The 18,528-nt window shown below is 40.0% G+C and overlaps 1 protein-coding gene across 4 annotated transcripts in view; it reads right to left on the reverse strand.

Moving 5' to 3' along the window:
• The window catches only part of LOC136869478 (uncharacterized), a 37,614-nt gene that overhangs the window by 4,549 nt on the left and 14,537 nt on the right, over positions 1 to 18,528 (reverse strand). For 3 of the 4 annotated variants that reach the window (XM_067144855.2, XM_067144853.2, XM_067144854.2), the window contains exon 2: positions 4,800 to 5,005. In XM_067144855.2, the coding sequence (XP_067000956.2) occupies positions 4,800 to 5,005 (206 nt within the window). Of the gene's footprint in view, positions 1 to 4,799; positions 5,006 to 10,332; positions 10,449 to 18,528 lie in introns of those variants that run through there. The other variant, XM_067144852.2, reaches the window with a different exon arrangement.

Genomic DNA, 18,528 nt, shown 5'->3' on the forward strand with positions numbered 1-18,528 from the left:
TAATATGTGACCCGTTGCACATAAAGGGACCCAAAGTTCGCAATGGAAATTTTAGAGCAGAGCTGAACGAAAGTGTCTGGGGAGTAAAAAATTAATTTCTGTGTTTTAACTTCTTGTCCTACCTATAGGTCTTCTTAACAAACTAAGTTACACAGCAGTTCAAGTCTTCACCACTCAAGGTCATGAAAACTTTGTATAATTGGTAAGAAAATTGGTGAAAGTTGTAATTGTGTGAAAATGGGGAAAAAAACTGAAAACCATCTTCAGGACTGCTAACAGTGGAGTTCAAAACCAGTATCTTCCAAATACAAGCTCAGAGCTAACGCAACCCTAACCACATGGCTGACTTGTTATTTTGGATTTTATTGTGTAAAGCAAGCATCGAAATGACAAAAGCATTTTTTGGGAAAAATTATAAGATTTAGGAAGAAAATGCACATCAACATTTTTGAAGAAAATTGAATTCTGTGTATAACTGGTGGGCTCCAGTTTTTTTTTTTTTTTTTTCCTTCTTCTTTTCTAGTGGCTTTATATCACACCGACACAGATAGGTCTTATGGCGATGATGGCTCCAGTTTTAATATGACAAACAGTTCAGGCAGCATATTCACTTTTAAGGATCCTGGATGTGTAAGTTTTCTAACTTGCTCTATTCTTTTTAAACTGCATGCTCCCCTGATAACCTAACCTAATTATAGCCTATAATAATCTGGAAGATGTAATGGTGAAGGAATTACTGAAGTCGATTGAGTGTATCTGCAGATTTGCCTCTATATACTAACAAGCTCATGAACTTTCTCTCTTTTTGATATTAGTATAGACCATGGAAAATGTTGCAACCTAACAGCTATGTGACCCAAACCACAAAGTGAACTCGCTTATTTGAGATATTTAACATTGGACTAACACAGTTAGGGATATTTATGTTGGGGTAGGAAAGGACTAGGAAGATAAGAGCCATGATCATAACCCTTTTACTATAGAGTATGTTTGAGAAGAGTCCATCCAGAATGATGAGCCGTTTACATGGTGAAATGAAAAAGATCAAGGTGTTCATTACAGTTTTTTCATGAATTCATAACATAGTTTGTAATTAAGATTTTTATAAATAGTGTGATTAATTCATATCTACAGGTTTTCTTGAAGATATTTAATGTAGATACTACAAGGCTATGTTTACATGATACAAAAATCAAAGTGACTTTATTGCTATACTGTTTTGGAACAAAATGACTGTCAAGAAACAAAAACAAAATATTCATAGTTGGTTGAGAACTCTTCATCCTCCCACCTTGAGTTGTAGAACACTTCAACACATTTCACAGATTCAGTCTTTCAGATACTTTCACCAAACATCCCATCTCTTACTCTTCTCCTAACTTATCACAAACACCACTAGGCTGTTCACCTTGACTGGTAGACAACACAACCATCAATCTCTCACTGAAGCTCCTTCCCAAGCCATCAGATGTAGATACATCAAAAAATGAAGTCTTTGTATAGGTAGTGTCAGCTGTCCATTAGCAGTCTGCAGCATCACCATTCTTAACACATCATCTCAGCTAGGGATAATATCAGTGACTCTGCCAAGAGTCAAATCCATATGCTTCGTAGTATCACTGCCAACAAAGGCAATGTTTCTGACTATGTCTGAGGGCTGATTTTCCTTCTTTGCTTGGACTTGCTGCATCAATTGCCCTAAGCACTCACTTCAGAATCATCTTCATAGATCTCTCTGCAGCAATTGTCTATATTTTTCTCTTTGGTTCAATCTATAGTGATCAAACATCAGTCTGGATGACCCATTTCCTTTATGTTTTGCAGAAATGATGTAGAACCAAAGGAATTGGTTCTGTATCATTCTTGGAGATATATGAACAAGTCAAAGGGTGTGAATTAATTATTGGTTAACAATAGCATAGGGTAGTATTCATCTCTATGCATATTAAACAGTATTCTTTTAAGAAAGTCTTTCAGGATTCTTATGATTCTCTCCCACCAACCACCCAACCAGACAGGTGTAGGGGGATTCAATCTCCATTCAATCTGACAAACAGTAACTTACCGTGCTTCACAATTACACCCCATTCCAGTGATTTGAGCTGACTGTCATCTCCCGACAATTTGTGCCATTATCCAAGAATATAATGAAGCATCTTCCTCTTTGGGAAACAAACCTTCATAAAGCTAACTAAAAGGACTCAGTTGAAAGTGATAGCACTACTTCATGGTACACCATGCAATAAATGGCACAAGTGAACAGACAGACCCTAGTCTTCTTACTATTTTTAAGAAACAGAGGTCCAGCCATATCTAATCCAGCCACTTTCAGGTTTCAGATAATGGTGCAGCAATGGTTTCCAATTTCCTTCTGTACACTAATACATCTTGATATTACAGATCTTATATTCTTTCAACCACTAAAAATCCATTGGAGCTCTTGCAGAATGTTTCAGGAGGCAATTACACCAGCATGTTTGTTCGACTCATGACATGACAATATCAACCTACCGACAACGTCATGTTTAGAAGGCAAGATCATAGGTCCACTGAAATCTTCTGTACCTCTCTGGTAAACAATTTTAGTTCTAATCTTTAAAATGCCATCAGTATCTTTGAAAAAATCCAAAGAAGTCCTCAGTTCTAGTCATTCTCAATGGAGAATGATCCCTCTTTAATTTGAATTGTGATCTTTTCAGCATCACAGAATGCTCAAGACATGATCTCTCCAGATTTGGACGAAGATGGTTCTGTATGAATCTCAAAATCCATGAACATATCCAAGAATATGTTCTGTCATCCACTTAGGTCCCTCCTACCACTTTTCTGTGACAAGTTTCTTTGCTCCACAGCCTCTCAAGGGTAGATCAGCTGGATTTTCTCCTATGTGAGGGCCGATGACCGAGCTGTTAGGCCCCTTTAAACTGCAAACATCATCAGCTCCTATGTGACTCATGTCAATGGAAGACTAAGCAATCTTATCTCCTGACATTTCTCTTCTCAAAATCAAAGCAAGTACTGTCGTAGAGTCACTCAAAAAGTCGAAAAAAAATTACTGGTATTGAAGTTTCTTGAAAACTCTACATTATATGATATTTTCCAAAACGTTGAGGAAACTATTCTTTTTCACAGGGAAGGCAAAGAAAAATATATTTTGAAAGAAACAACTAGTTTAAAAGTACATTTATATTTATTCCATCAACAAAATATTGTCAGCTAGTCTTTTTAACCTTAGGCAAATATAAATATATGTCAGCTTTTTTTTTTTTTTTTTTTTTTTTTTTTGCAAAGGTGAATATAGACGATATATTGTCAGTTCATCCTATAAGGTTTATAGTAAACCCTTGGTATTTGCCTGGATCATTCGAGTCTGGAGCGAAGTCACCATTCTGGTTCATCCCAGGGGCATTTCCAGAACATTATTGTCCACAGACCACTCACAAACAGACCCCATGCTATGTAGGGAGAATTATAATTCTGTGATCAATTCCAAACTGGTATTGTACTGTAGACAACAATCAGCTGGTCAAAATGTCCTTATATCTTTCTGCCATGAATATGCTCTGTAGTATTACAAGAGGACCGAGACCCTTCCATGAAAATACTCACACACTGTAACCCCACCTCCACCAGATTTCACAGTGAGCACTCTATAGGTTGGCATATATCGTTATCTGGCATTCGCCATACCCAACCCCTCTCATCGGATTGCTGCATGGTATATCGCTACTCATCATTACAAATTACATGTCTCAAGTCATCCAGGGACCAGTGGTGAATTTTTTTATGAGACAGAATGAGGCGCTACTTTTACTGGTAAATTGTGCTGTTTATAGGAAGGTGCACAAGACTGAGCCCAGCCTTCGTATCTCCTGGCACACATTCATGATGCTAACTGCACAATGAATAGCACTGCAGAATTCATGGGTGATGGTATCACACATTGTCATGAAAATTTCCCGCACTGCCTTCTTCAATGCTCAACATTTCCCATCAGTTAACACAGAGCTTACACAGCCACAATTTTGCTGTGGTTGTATCTTCCCATTTCCACTACACAATCAGATCCCTGACAGTGGACTTGGACAGCTTGAGAAGGACAGAAATGGCCCAGATTGATTGCTTACTGATATGGCAACCAATAACCATTCCTCATTCAAAGTCACTAAACTTTCTATCTCATGGCAACGCACAACATCGAGCCCTCAGCAATCTTTTGTATCAGCAATGGTGGTCGTAGTGACATTTAGGCTCTAATTTCCATCTGGATACTTTTGATCAGATAACATACGTCCACATCTTTCTGCCAGATGAAGAATTAGCTTCCTGACAGTTTATAAGACATACAATAAGATTTAAAGACAAAAATTAAATTTATCCAAACCACACTAACAGCACATGACCCGGAGGGACAATTTTTGAACCTCAAAATCAAATCAAAATCTCTTTGTTTGCAAATGAGGTGTCAACCTCGGTGGCAAATGGTAGCCTAAAATACATTATTGTCAAGCACTAAATTTTAAATTAACAAGAGAAGAAGAAAATTTTCCTAGAATACAATATTATACAATTTATGCTAACAATTTTTTCTACTAAACACACACCTCATCCTTAATAAATTTATATTGTTTACAAAATTCTACTTATAATATCTCCTGTACTTACAAACATAGTCAACTCATATACAGTATGTGAAATTACTTAACATTGCATTTATTTATTTATTTTTTACCCATTTTGGAACCTAAGTAGCATTATGACCTGCTGTGTTATGCAGCACTGTTTATTGCATACTGTACCTCATATTGGAGAGTGTTTATTTCTTGGTTTCTGGAAGCAGCATAGGCACATCTATGATTTGGTACGACTTTACAAGGTAACAGATCTCCTCCATCTACCAGTCGACCGACATACAGGTTACCACCATCTTTATCGTATCCAACAAACACTGATCTTGGGTGATGAAAGCCATTGCTATATTTCAACCAGAAGCATTTTGCTTCCCCTGAAAAGGAAACAAAACTTTACGATAAATGCCCAGAAGAGAATGAGACAATAAAGACCAACATTCAACAGTAATTTTCTTGGAGGAGGGCAAATGAAGAAGAGGTACAGTTAGGGTAGTTATGCATCGAACATTTTCTGAAACAGTACTGGGTTACAGTCGTCCGAAAGTGCTTTTCTATCAAAAGTGAAAATCAATGTAGGTTTTTGCCTCACAGAACAGAGTGCTCAAAAATTAAGCATGCATTTATGCCTGCTTTATCTTCTTCTCACTCATAGTCTCTTTCCTAATTTATGAGGGCAGGCACACGATGTGGATTGTGCCCAGTTTTACGGCTGGATGCCCTTCCTGACACAAACCCTAAAAAGAGGTATCAATTAATTTGTGTGTGTTTCTGTGCTTGCTGGTAGTGTGATGTGTTGTATGTAGATGACAAGATATGTATTAAGACGAATACAACCATCCAGGAGAATTAAAATCCCTGGCCTGGCTGGGAATCGAAACTGGGTCTCTCGGAACTGAAAGCTGCTGATCATTCACCCAAGAAGCCGGACTGTATGCCTGCCATATGTATTACTGTATATCGAAACAATGAAACATTCAAAAGCGTCTTATAAATGAGATAATTTTTGAGCCATCAAATTTGTTATAAAACCTTAAAAAGTAATTTACAGTGTGTTCGTCAATCAGGTGTAATTTCAATTTGAAATTTGAACTCTACAACAAATGGCAACGGTTAAGTTTTCAGGTTGTTTAATGTTCAAGTTTGGTTTTTTTTCTTTTTTTTTTTTTTTTTTTTCTTGCAAGTGAAACAGGAACGATTTGGTTTTATTAACGTGTTTTAACCTTTGTAATGCCTCCAAAAACAACCTAAACCCCATGGCACAACAGCCCCGAAGGGCCATGTTCTACAAAGCGACCGCTGTTCAACCCGAAGGTCTGTAAATTACGAGGTGACGTGTGGTCAACATGACGAATCCTCTCGGCTGTTATTCTTGGCTTTCTAGACCGGGAATGATTCTTAAACAAAGTGAAAATTCAATTAATAATAATAATAATAATAATAATAATAATAATAACACATTTAAGTACTTAGAGATAAAAGCTCAATAACAAAGGGACAGTTGTGTATTTTAAGGAAAACTGTGTTTTCCGTAGCTCATGCTGGACAGTCAGGCTGCAGATCATCTAAAGTCACGGAAAAATAAATTAGCTCTTCAACTGCTTTTGACATCCGAAAAACTTACACATTAAACCTGGCACGAAATGTTAAATTTAGCAACGAGTGAGGGTATGTTTACTTGATGATGATGATTATTGTTAAAGGGGCCTAACATCTAGGTCATCGGCCCCTAATGCTACGAAATGAGACGAGATGTAATGACAAATTTAAAGTCCAAAATCCTCCACTGACCAGAATTCAAAACGTGAGGACGAAGAATAAATGGATGGATATGAATTTAAAACAATCCGTGGATCCGACCCACAGTGCCTCACATTCACAGAGACTGACCAAGGATCTGCTTCTATAGCACGACACTGAATCGATGATGTTTGTAGTCTAAAGGAGTCCAAAATCCAAGTCATCGGTCCCTCATAATGGTAGTTATCGCTAGAAAAGTAGAACCATGGTATTTATCATGTTGCGGTACTAATCAAAAGTAGCGTAGACTCGCGGTATTTCACACATTATGGTACTTCTCACAGGTAATGAAATTCGCACATGTAATACAGACCTATGGTGTTTCGCACATTGCGGCGCCATTTACAGGCAACGCAAACCTATGGTGTTCATCACGTAAGTGTACTAACCACAGGGACTCGCAATAGCCCGTGGTATTCCTCATATAGTGGGTACTAATCATAGGCAAGCCAGAACCATGGTGTCGCTCCTAAAGTGCTACTAATCACAGGTACTGTAAAAGCCGGCAACGTACTCTGTTGCTACTAATCACAAACCTATTTGGTACCTAACATAGTGGTACTACACGCAAGTAAAAGCGACCAATGGTGTTCCGCGCGTGATGGTACTAATCACAAGTAGTTTCATGGTTCTAATACAATCATCCCTTGGTCTCTCCTTTTAGTCGCCTATTACGACAGGCAGGGGATACCGTGGGTGTATTCTTCGTCTGCGTCCCCCACCCACAGGGGGTTGTGTGTATGGTCCGCGAGAGGTATTTTATTTCCCTCAAGTCCGCCGGCAAGCCGGTTAGGACCCTCGTATCCGCCACCTGAGACGTGCCGCGTAGAAGTATCACTTCTACCCCTGCTACGCCAGCGTAGCAGGTTCGTGGATATGTTTACTTTCTACACTGTCAAGCATAATCACAGTTTTAATTCAGTATCTTGTAAATCGGAAATCGTTCAAAAACTGTACACCGAAAATAAAACGTTAGAAATTTAAAATCTCTCTAGGGTACGGGATACTAATTAGTTTCATATACACACGTTTCTCACCTAGTTCTTATTTTAAAAAATATTCATGTACAGGATTTCTCTGCATGTTTCTTGTTGATTTACGTATCGAGTTAATCTACGGGTGTCTTTGTAACAGGCTGGTGAGTTACTGTAGTAGCGGTGGTGGTGATTGTTTTAAGAAGTACAACTAGGCAACCATCCTCTATACAACACTAATCAGAGAAAAAAAATGGAAGGGACCCGAAACATAGAAAAATGAAGGTATCGGCCAAAGAAAAACAAGGGCCACGAAGGGCGTGAACTGAAAGACTTCCTAGGCCTCGAATGATCTAATACCATCGGGGTCGGAAAAGAACAAGAGTTGACCAAGAGAGGTCGGGTAGGATAGATGAAAGTGAGGAGCCTCTCACAAGTAAGTGGAAGCAACGTCAGGACTCAGCTAAGGGTCGCCACCCCACGCTTCCAAGTTGAGAGCCCCTGGGGTCTCTTTTAGTCGCCTCTTACGACAGGCAGAGAAAACCGTGGGTGTTATTATACCGCGCCCACCCACACGGGGAGCTTCAGTAGCCCCAGTGTTCAGAGGAATGGGTGATAAACACAAAGCGGTTAATTGCAGGCCAGCCAGCTTGACATGTGTTGCATGTAACCTCTGGGAAAGCATTCTTTCTGATCAGGCACGTTTACAAAATTACTAACTGGTCTAATAGAAGGCAATACAGGTTCAACTTGCAGGATTCCAGTAAAACATACCAGATATTTTAGATTGAGGAGGTCAGATGGATGGGTCGCTATTGATCTATCTCCAAAGTTTTTATTGGGTGGATCATGAGCGACTACTGATGAGAATGAGAGCTATTGGAGTAGACTAAAGACTGATTGAATGGATGGCTAAATTTCTAGAAAACCTGAGAATTCCAGTAGGTGAAGCATTACCTGGTCCTGAAATGATTAGGAGAGTGGTTCCGCAAGGCAGTATTATTCGACCTTTATGGTTTCCTTTATATATATATACGATATGAAGAACTGGCATCTCAAATAAGTTTTTTTTTTCAGATGATGTTATGCTGTATAGAGTAATAAATATGTTATAGAATTGTGAATGACTGCAAGGAAAGGTCGATAAAATTGCGAGATGGAAAGCAGACAATGGTATGATGGTAAACGCGATGAAAGATCAGCTTGTAAGTTTCACCAAGAAGAAAAGTCCTCTCATTTATAATTATGGTGTTGATGGAGTGAAAATACCTCATGGAGATCATTGTAAGTACCTAGGTGTTAATAGAAGAAATATCTTCATTGGGGTAAACACATTAACGATGTTGTAATTAAATGTTACAGATCTCTTTATGTGATTATAGGGGTGTTTAGGGGTTGCATGTGGATGTAAAGCAGAGGGGGTCTAAGTCACTGGTAAGATCCCAATTATAGTCTGATTCCAGTGTATGGGACCCACACCAGGATGGCTTGATTTGAGAACTGGAAAAGCTACAGAGGAAAGCAGCATGGTTTGTTCTGGGTTATTTGCGACAGAAAAATGTCATATACTTTGGGCTAGGGTGGTTTTTTGCCATCTGCTTTACGTCGCACCGACACATATAGGTTTTATGGCGACGATGGGACAGAAAAGGCCTAGGAATGGGAAGGAAGCGGCCCTGGCCTTAATTAAGGTACAACCCGAGCATTTGACTGGTGTGAAAATGGGAAACCAAGGAAAACCATCTTCAGGGCTGCCGACAGTGGGGTTCGAACCCACTATCTCCCGAATGTGAGCTCACGGCTGCGCGCCCCTAAACGCACGGCCAACTCGCCCGGTCTAGGGTGGTTTGGGAGTACGGAAATGAGCTGCTCGACTAAGCGGTATGTTCCGAAATATTAGTAGACGAATAAGCCTGAACAGAGTTTTTAAAAGTACGACAGGTCACAATATGAAGAAAAACTTGAAATTCAAGAGGAACAGGGGCAAATATTCGTTTTTAGGAAAAGGAATTAGGGACAAGAATAATTTAAGAAAGGAGATGTTTGACAAATTTCAAAGTTGTTTGAAATCATATACGAAAAAACTAAGTAAACAATTGATAGGGAATCTGCCACCTGTATGACAGCTTTAAGTGCAGAGCAATGGCGATTGATTTATTGAACTATTTTATTTCCAAATAAGCAAAGAATAGTTTCGTCTTATACAACGTTTGACATTTTCAAGTCTACTGTGTCTGAGGTTAGTAGTGCTAGTAGTGATGTATGCGGTCCTGCTCCACTGTAAGATTCGGTGCGCTTCGCGCACGCGCGGCGTTAACTTGAAAGGAAAGGAAGGATAATAGTGTTATTGAATTACGGTTTTTGAAGGCGCTGAGGTGCCGGAATTCTGTCGCGCCAGAGTATTATGTATTTGAGCTACTTCAAGTAACAGATTGAGACGGGATCGAGCCCGCCAACTTACTGTCTAAGCCACTCAGCTCAAAAGGAATGAAAGAAAACAGTGCGTAATAGCCGAGTGACATCTCCACCTTCTCACTATGTCCTTGGTTCAAATTCTGGTCAATTCCAAGTGAAATTTTTGAAATAGAAAGTTATGTCCGAATGTTTTGAATTCCACGTCAAACAGCACGTTCCGTGGCTTACGACTCATTTATTGTCCCGTAAATCTCCAAGCGATATGAGTGTAGGATAATACTGTCAGACGAGGTGTTAGTCTGCACGGAAGGAAGTTGAAACGTCGACGAAACCCTGTTAAATTACCGTAAAGATCAAGGGAAGTATATCGTGCCTTCCTCTACACTACACAATCTATTTCCATTCCATTGGCATTGTGCCCGCACTGTCTATACTGCATTAACTTCATCCTTTCTTATTGGTTAAGAGCACATGTTAGATCCATCAAATCCAAATTCAAATATCATAGTACTTACATGGTAAGTTTTCTAGATCCGGCTGTGGCTCATATTCTCTCACCGGCGATTCATCTGCCCACCCTCTGTAAAAATGTCTCCTCATTCGCTCTCGTCGTGACAGCGGCATCCTTGCTCTGAACAGCTCGCACTGTCTCGCACAGTACCGCCAACTTGATGAAATAATGTGCTCCCAATCCCAAAACCAAACGCCTTGGCGCAACAGCCCCGAAAGGCCATGGCCTACCAAGCAACCAATGCTCATCCCAAATGTGCTCCCAGCTTCACAAAAATACATGTTATGAGCTAGAGTCTGTTTCAAGTCATTTAATATGCCCATAAGAAAGAAAGGCGATTCATACCACTTGAAATTGAACGGCTAAGTTGCATAGTGCATATAAATGCATATGTACGGAATAAGCGCATATTCTTGCATATATATGCATAACTGGAGTTATTAGGCTATAATAATGATTTCGTGTACAACAATACATAATATTGTAGGCATATATTGATATTCAAATCTGTACGACAATGCAAATAAATTAATACGGTATGTAAAAATTCCGTTCGCCGCCGCAAGCTTTTACAATTCATTGTTGTTGACAGTCTATAGTATTAACACGAGCTTAACAATGAGCAATTTTTTTTCGGAGGCATTCGGTTCGGATGTGGGAATCTTAGAAAAATGAGTAGCATAGAGAAGAGGTTCTTCCTGAATAATTGACAGGGACCAACTTACCCGCCCCAAAATGTATTCTTACTGATATAAGAATTAAAAATAGAAACAACCTAAAACTAAATAACGTCACCATTTTCTTGACACTAGCAAGACCTAACCAGTCCAGACCAATTGTCTTGAACAGACCAATAATTTGTAGCTCTAACCTATATATATACCGTTCATCTTTCGTGTTATTCAGTATTTGTGGGTTATGCGCCGACGTTGGCAAGCCTGTTTAATGCATTGCGAGCTCGCCGGAGCCGCCGCTATGTTGGATCTATAACCTTACTTTCATTTCTTCGTTGTATGAAGACCAGTAACCACCAGGAATCGTGCCTAAAGAAAAGGCAGCTAAAAGTATTCTGCTTCAGCAGTTGATATTTGGAGAACCAACCTTAGAGAAAAAACAAGTATTTTGCAGTTTGCGGTCGTGCATATTTAATATAAAACAAATGTCATGGCCTCGATGTACAAGAATATTCTTCTTCTCCTTCACCATTTTCCCAATTTTCTTGGGAAGGCATATTTTCGCCATTGCATGTTACTGTGATGGTTAATAGTGCGATGTGATAGATGTGACGATTGTCGAATACCAGAACGATTAAAAATGTAGACAATAAAATATAACTCTCACATATTTTCTCCGACTACTATTGCCGAAATTATTCACCCAATGTGGTTGATGGAGGAATAAGCTATTAGCGTACGTAAGGAGCTTTGGTTTAGACCACCTAACGAGCCAATTAGTACTGAGGTGATAATAATTATTTTAATAAAAATACTGTACGTACTTCGATAACTTATGCTAGCAGGACTTTTTGTCAAGTTATTAGAATAAAACATTTTTTCCTTTAAACCTTCTATTGTTCCAGGTAATAAAAAATGGAAGGGGTTGGCTCCCATTTTTAATAAAAATGCTGAACAGATTAGTGATTAAAAGATTTTAGATCCTGTAATGAAACGGTTATTTGAGAATGTAAATATAATGAAATATAATTGAAAAGGGTAACATTGCTGACGCTAGGGCTTGTACTAGGAAGTATTTTAGTGATGCTTCTGTTGATACAATGTTTCTTGTATTGGTTATTAAGAGTATAAAGTATAATAAGTTGATTTCAAAGCCCAAGTGAACGTAACGGCAATGACAGCACCTAATATTAAAATAGCGGTAAATATAATTTTTGCAGGATTACTAAAGATTAAAAAGGAGAACAATCCTATTTACGGGGTATGAACCCCTAATACAAATACTCAGTCCCCCCAGCCAGAGCAATTAGACATACGCAGTTTAGATCCCCGGCCCCTGCGAAGCGTAGAGCACCAGTCCAGCGAATGAGACGGACTCTCGGCATACAGTATAAAAATGTTTTCTAACTGAATTTTTTTCATTGCTATTCTCAGATTCATAATACTGTACAGTGAACCAGGCAGGAAGTCCTTAGTGATAGGCCTACACTTATCGTCATACTCATGGACAAGTGGCTAATTCACAGTGGGAAAAAGAAACGATCCCACGATAATGATTACCCGATTAGTTTAGTACCTATTCTCCTTTGAAAATATCGAATAAATGAATACCAAGATGCGAATTTAGTCTAAATAATACAATCACCTTCCATATCTGCTTCTACTCTCGCTAGTACCAAAGTGCGTAAATATCAACTAGGCTGTACCAATATTCTTGTGAATAACCAGGAACGACCACAGTGCTTGGTTACTTTAGCCAATGACAACTTGAAGTCTGAGAAACTCACGAGCAGTGTGCCATACATGATGCAACCATTAACATTTCACAACCGAGCGAGCTAGCCGTGGGTCGCGCAACTGTGAGCTTACATTTGGGAGATAGTGGGCTCGACCCCCACTGTCGGCAGCCCTGTAGATGGGTTTCCGTGGTTTCCCGTTTTCACACCAGGCAAATTCTGGAGCTGTACCTTAAGGCCACGGCCGCTTCCTTCCCACTCCTAGCCCTGTCCTATCCCATCGTCGCTATGATTGTGCATAAGTATTATATTCTTTAAAGAATTGAAAACCTACAACCTGTTTTCCAGTCATTGATTTTATTAATGACTGATAGATGCTATGAAATGAGAATGGAGAGTGTTGCTGGAATGAAAGATGACAGGGAAAACCGGAGTACCCGGAGAAAAACCTGTCCCGCCTCCGCTTTGTCTTGCACAAATCTCACATGGAGGGACCGGGATTTGAACCACGGTATCCAGCGGTGAGAGGCCGACGCGCTGCCGTCTGAGCCACGGAGGCTTTTCTTTAAAGTATTATTAATATTAAATAATAAAAATCTTAATAAACAGGAATCTTCTACCGCTGTTCTCAGTTATTTCTAAGGCCGGGGTAAACACTCATGCTCAGTTTGGATTTGGTTCGATATTTAAGGCTGGGTGCCCTTCATGATGCCGCGTGAATTTCTTTTTTCGTGAAAATCCCAACCCCATGACACAGGAACTCGAAGACCAGCCGTCTGAATGGGAAGCCAGCAACAAAACCACTGCGCTATCATAGAAAAAAGGATAAACGGGGCGCAAGAAATGTTACATGGGGGTGTGACATAAAAATGTTGCTGTCCACCGACTTAACCCTACGTTGCTAAATTCATTTCGCAATGTAAACACAAAAAGGAAAATCTAAGGCAGTGCTTCCCGAAGTGTTTCCATTGAACTCGAGAGTTTCGTATGCAAGTTCTACAAGATCACAGAGACTTGCTTTTCTATTCTGCATAGAAATTTGGAATCTAATAAGAATTACGACTACATTTTCTACCTGGTTATGAAGCAACAATGATAATAGCTTGAACACATATTGTGTGTCTTTGTAACAGACTATGGAGGTTCAATACATAGATATTAATAGCATTAATACCGAGCTCGATAGCTGCAGTTGCTTAAGTGCGGCCAGAATCCAGTATTCGGAAGATAGTAGGTTCGAACCCCACTGTCGGCAGCCCTGAAAATGTTTTTGCGTGGTTTCCCATTTTCACACCAGGCAAATGCTGGGGCTGTACCTGAATTAAGGCCACGGCCGCTTCCTTCCCACTCTTAGCCCTTTCCTGTCCCATCGTCGCCATAAGATCTATCTGTGTCGGTGCGACGTAAAGCAAGTAGAAAAAAAATAGCATTAATCACTTATGTACAGACTGAAACAGTCTTATTTGTACAGGTGGTTATTTTACACTTTATAATACAATAACTGGGAGCCTCCGTGGGTCAGACGGCAGCGCGTCGGCCTCTCACTGCTGGATACCGTGGTTCAAATCCCGGTCACTCCATGTGAGATTTGTGCTGGACAAAGCGAAGGCGGGACAGGTTTTTCTCCGGGTACTCCGGTTTTCCCTGTCATCTTTCATTCCAGCAACACTCTCCATTCTCATTTCATAGCATCTATCAGTCATTAATAAAATCACTTTGGGAGTGGCGACCCCATCGTACTAACAGCCTATAAGATACATGCTTCATTCATTCCTTACCTGACCCGGTCAATGACTGGAAAACAGGTTGTAGGTTTTCATTTTTTCAATTCAATAACTCGTGGACCTTTTTGTCCTGTCTGATTGTACAGGTATTAAGGAGTAGGACAACGTAGGTAACAATGTCATTTCATCTGTAATATACAAAACAATGCTGATGGAAACAAAACATACATTTCATATTACAACACTGTACCCCAGTAATACAAACAACTAAACAAACATTTTCTGTGATACAAGAAAAACCTAATATCTTGTGGCATAACCTCTGGCCTTTATTCCGGCCTTACAACGTCTCGGCATAGAATTCAGTAGCCTTTTAGAGACCGTGGGGTCAATTTTGTCCCATTCCTCTGCCACAGTTTCCTTTAATTGACCTTTAGATTGTAGACCAGAACGAACCCCTTTTTTTTTTTTTCCAAGTGAGGCCACAAGTGTTCAACGGGGTTCAGATCTGGGAACTGGGCAGGTGTTTTGAGCTGCTTAGGAACGCTCCATACGAGACATTCTTTACATACGCCAGCAGTATGTATAGGATCATTGTTCTGCTGGAATATAAACGAGGCTAGAAGCCCCATCTTTTGAGCGCTCTGTTTAACATTTTTCTGCAATACTTCAAGATAGCCCCATTTGTCCATGACTCCATCGATAAAGTGGATGGAACCAACACCTTTAGAGGACATACACCCCCACACTAGAATGAAACCGCGTACATGTTTCACTGTAGGTGTGGTATTGTTAGGCTCATTCGCAGTATTTGCCCTCCTCCATACTGTGCTGTTACCATCTGGTCCAAAAATGTTAATTTTGGTCTCAACAGACCACATACAGTAACTCGCATAATTATTCGGACATCCGGGAGATAGTAGGTTCGAATCCCACTATCGGCAGCCCTGAAAATGGTTTTCCGTGGTTTCCCATTTTCACACCAGGCAAATGCTGGGGCTGTACCTTAATTAAGGCCACGGCCGCTTCCTTCCAACTCCTAGGCCTTTCCTATCCCATCGTCGCCATAAGACCTATCTGTGTCGGTGCGACGTAAAGCCCATAGCAAAAAAAAAATATTCGGACAGACAAGATTTATTATAGTTTCCTTTGCATTAGTGGTTTCAGTAATAATAAAGCACTCATATAAATTAGATACAAGTTGCTGTATGGAATATAGAAACTAAACGTCCATCATTCTTCTAATGAACACGTTCAATGAATATATAATCCTTAAAAACAAAATCAAAACCTAAACCAATATTGCACAAAATTATTCGGACACTTCACGTTTTACTTATGGTCCTAAAGGTCCAGTATCTGGTGGGCTCTCCTTTCATTTTAATTACTTCCCTGAGTCGACTTGGCATACTCTCCACTAATTTCCGGATGTAATCGGGAGATATCTTCTGCCACTCTTCTTAAAGTTGATTTTTCAGTTGTTCTCTAGATGTGATTGTTGTTTTCCTTATTTCTTTATCCAGTTTGTCCCAAAGATTCTCAATCACATTCAAGTCTGGTGATTGAGGGGGAGGATGAAGCACCTTTGGGCAATTAAACAATAACCACATCCTTACATTCCAGGCCATATGCTTTGGATCGTTATCTTGATAAAACGTTAAATGTTCACCAATCCCATCTTTTCGGGACTCTTTTTCATATTGTCCCTCAGTATTCTAAGGTATTGAAAGTGGTCTATTTTACCCTCAATAAAAACCAATTAACCTACTGCACCCCCACAGTATTACATGTCCACCACCATGCTTCACAGTTGCTTTCAGATTTTTCTCTTGAAGCTTAGTATTAAGACGCCGCCAAATAGTTACCATCCCATCAGATTGAAATATATTAAATTTACTCTCATCAGCAAATATAACGTCATTCCACCACTCCGTAGCGAGTTTTGGAGCACTTAACTTGGGTTCCTTTCTCGTTTTTCTGATGATATAACACTCTTTCCTCACAGAAAATATTCTTGGACGCCACGTATGCGGTAGATGTTCAATCCTATCTTCCTCCCGGAATCTTGTGATAATATCAGAGACTGTACTTTTCTTCATTTGTAAAATTTCAGCAATTTTACGACAACTTTTACCTTTAGCATGGTGAAAAATTACTAGCTGTCCCCGTTCAATTGTGCTCTCTCTTCCTCGGCGGCCCATTTTCACTTACGTTGTACACATCACTCTAACACACCGAATGTTTACGTTCACACTGTCCGTGGCTCTTCTACACACGACCTCTGCACGGCAACTGACTTGTGTCCGAATAATTTTGTTGGAGCTCGTTAAGTGCGTTATGAGGTTCCGAGGTCACTGGTTCTCTCCTGTTTTCTAAAAGTACACATTTGAACGTAGTGTTGAATCTGTCAGACTGGGTTCTGTCAGAAACTAGTTTGCGTGAACGATATATTCTCTGAAATATAGGGCCAGTGTGTAGCAAAGACTATAATTACTAACGTGTCCGAATAATTATGTGAGCCACTGTAACTTGGTCCCAGAACTCTTGGCTCCTATTTTCATGCGTCTTGGCAAACTCCATTCGAGCGACTCGATTTTTTCGACTTTCAAACGGCCTCCTTCTTGCTCGTCGTCCGTGGTATCCATACTTCCAAAGTACCCTGTGAACAGTCTGGCTGGAAATGTTCTTTCTAAACAGTGTTTATGTTAACTGTCGGATTTCTGGAGCACTTACTTTCGGATGTTGCCCCACTAGTTTGACAATGAAACCCTCCTGTCTCTCATTTAGTTTCTTCTTTTTAGCTCTTCTCGGCAAATTTTTTGTTGTGGCATTGTACCGAAAATTATTATTAAGCACATAATTCACTGTAGAGTGCTGTTTGTCTTAGGGAATAGCCTTTAAGCGCCAGGTTAACGATAACTTGTTTCAAATTAGTGCTTAACAATTTGCCCATACCCATTGTGTACGGAACTGACCAAACAAGGACACTTAATGTCTGTACATGCCTCATAGGCCGCGCAGTCTGGCGGTATGCGCACAACGTTTGTTTTCGTTCGGAATTTCCTGGTCATTACCTCGTATGTACAAACAAGACTGTTGCAAGCAAATAGGCCACTACACAACATACTGCCCTCCCATTCGTTTACAATTATATACGGAGGCTTTTGATCGTTAACATCCCGTTCTTAATACCTTGTGCAATAACGTATCCACGTCTCTTGCACTGAATATGCGTATATAGACATTATACAAGCATTGTATATATCTGCTACGCGGCGTGTACAAATATGAATGTTACGAACTGTACATAGTGAACCTTCCGAAGAACTGTGTTGTGTTGTTTCATGTGTGACATCATTGTCAACAGTACCTGTTTCGAACACCACTGTCGGCAGCCCTGAAGATGGTTTTCCGTGGTTTCACATTTTCAGACCAGGCAAATGCTGGGGCTGTACCTTAATTAAGGCCACGGCCACTTCCTTCCCACTCCTAGCCCTTCCCTGTCCCATCGTCGCCATAAGACCTATCTGTGTCGGTGCAACGTAAAGCAACTAGCAAAGGAAAAGAACAGTACCTGTGTAATGCATTATTTAAGTTCTAATAAACTGATTGCAGTAAGGGTTTCACATTACAAATCCTTCCTCCAGTCTTTTTTGTTGATCCATTGTATCGTAGCACCTCTATTAATGCAGATTCTCAAGTAGGAAAAGTTATCTGCACATGATATGGGATAGCCTTAGTAAATACTTTAATAATGTACGTATGTATGTATGTATGTATGTATGTATGTATGTCCAACCCTTGTCCCATTTCTCTACGAGGTCGGGTGAGAAATGAGATGAATCTTCATAGCGAGTTTTACGACCGGATGCCCTTCCTGACGGCAACCTAATCAGAGGAAATGAATGACATGATATATTATGATAATAGGACGGGAGAGAGTAAAATTCGATGCCGGTACATAGCCTACTCCTGTCGAACAACACCAAGGGGTCTGTTCGAGGCTCTAGGTCCCCATCCGATGGACAAATCATCATCAACAGTTTCGTATGCTCTCACTCCATAT

The sequence above is a fragment of the Anabrus simplex genome, chromosome 1 (genome assembly GCF_040414725.1).
Source record: "Anabrus simplex isolate iqAnaSimp1 chromosome 1, ASM4041472v1, whole genome shotgun sequence".
In the NCBI taxonomy this organism is placed as follows: domain Eukaryota; kingdom Metazoa; phylum Arthropoda; class Insecta; order Orthoptera; family Tettigoniidae; genus Anabrus; species Anabrus simplex.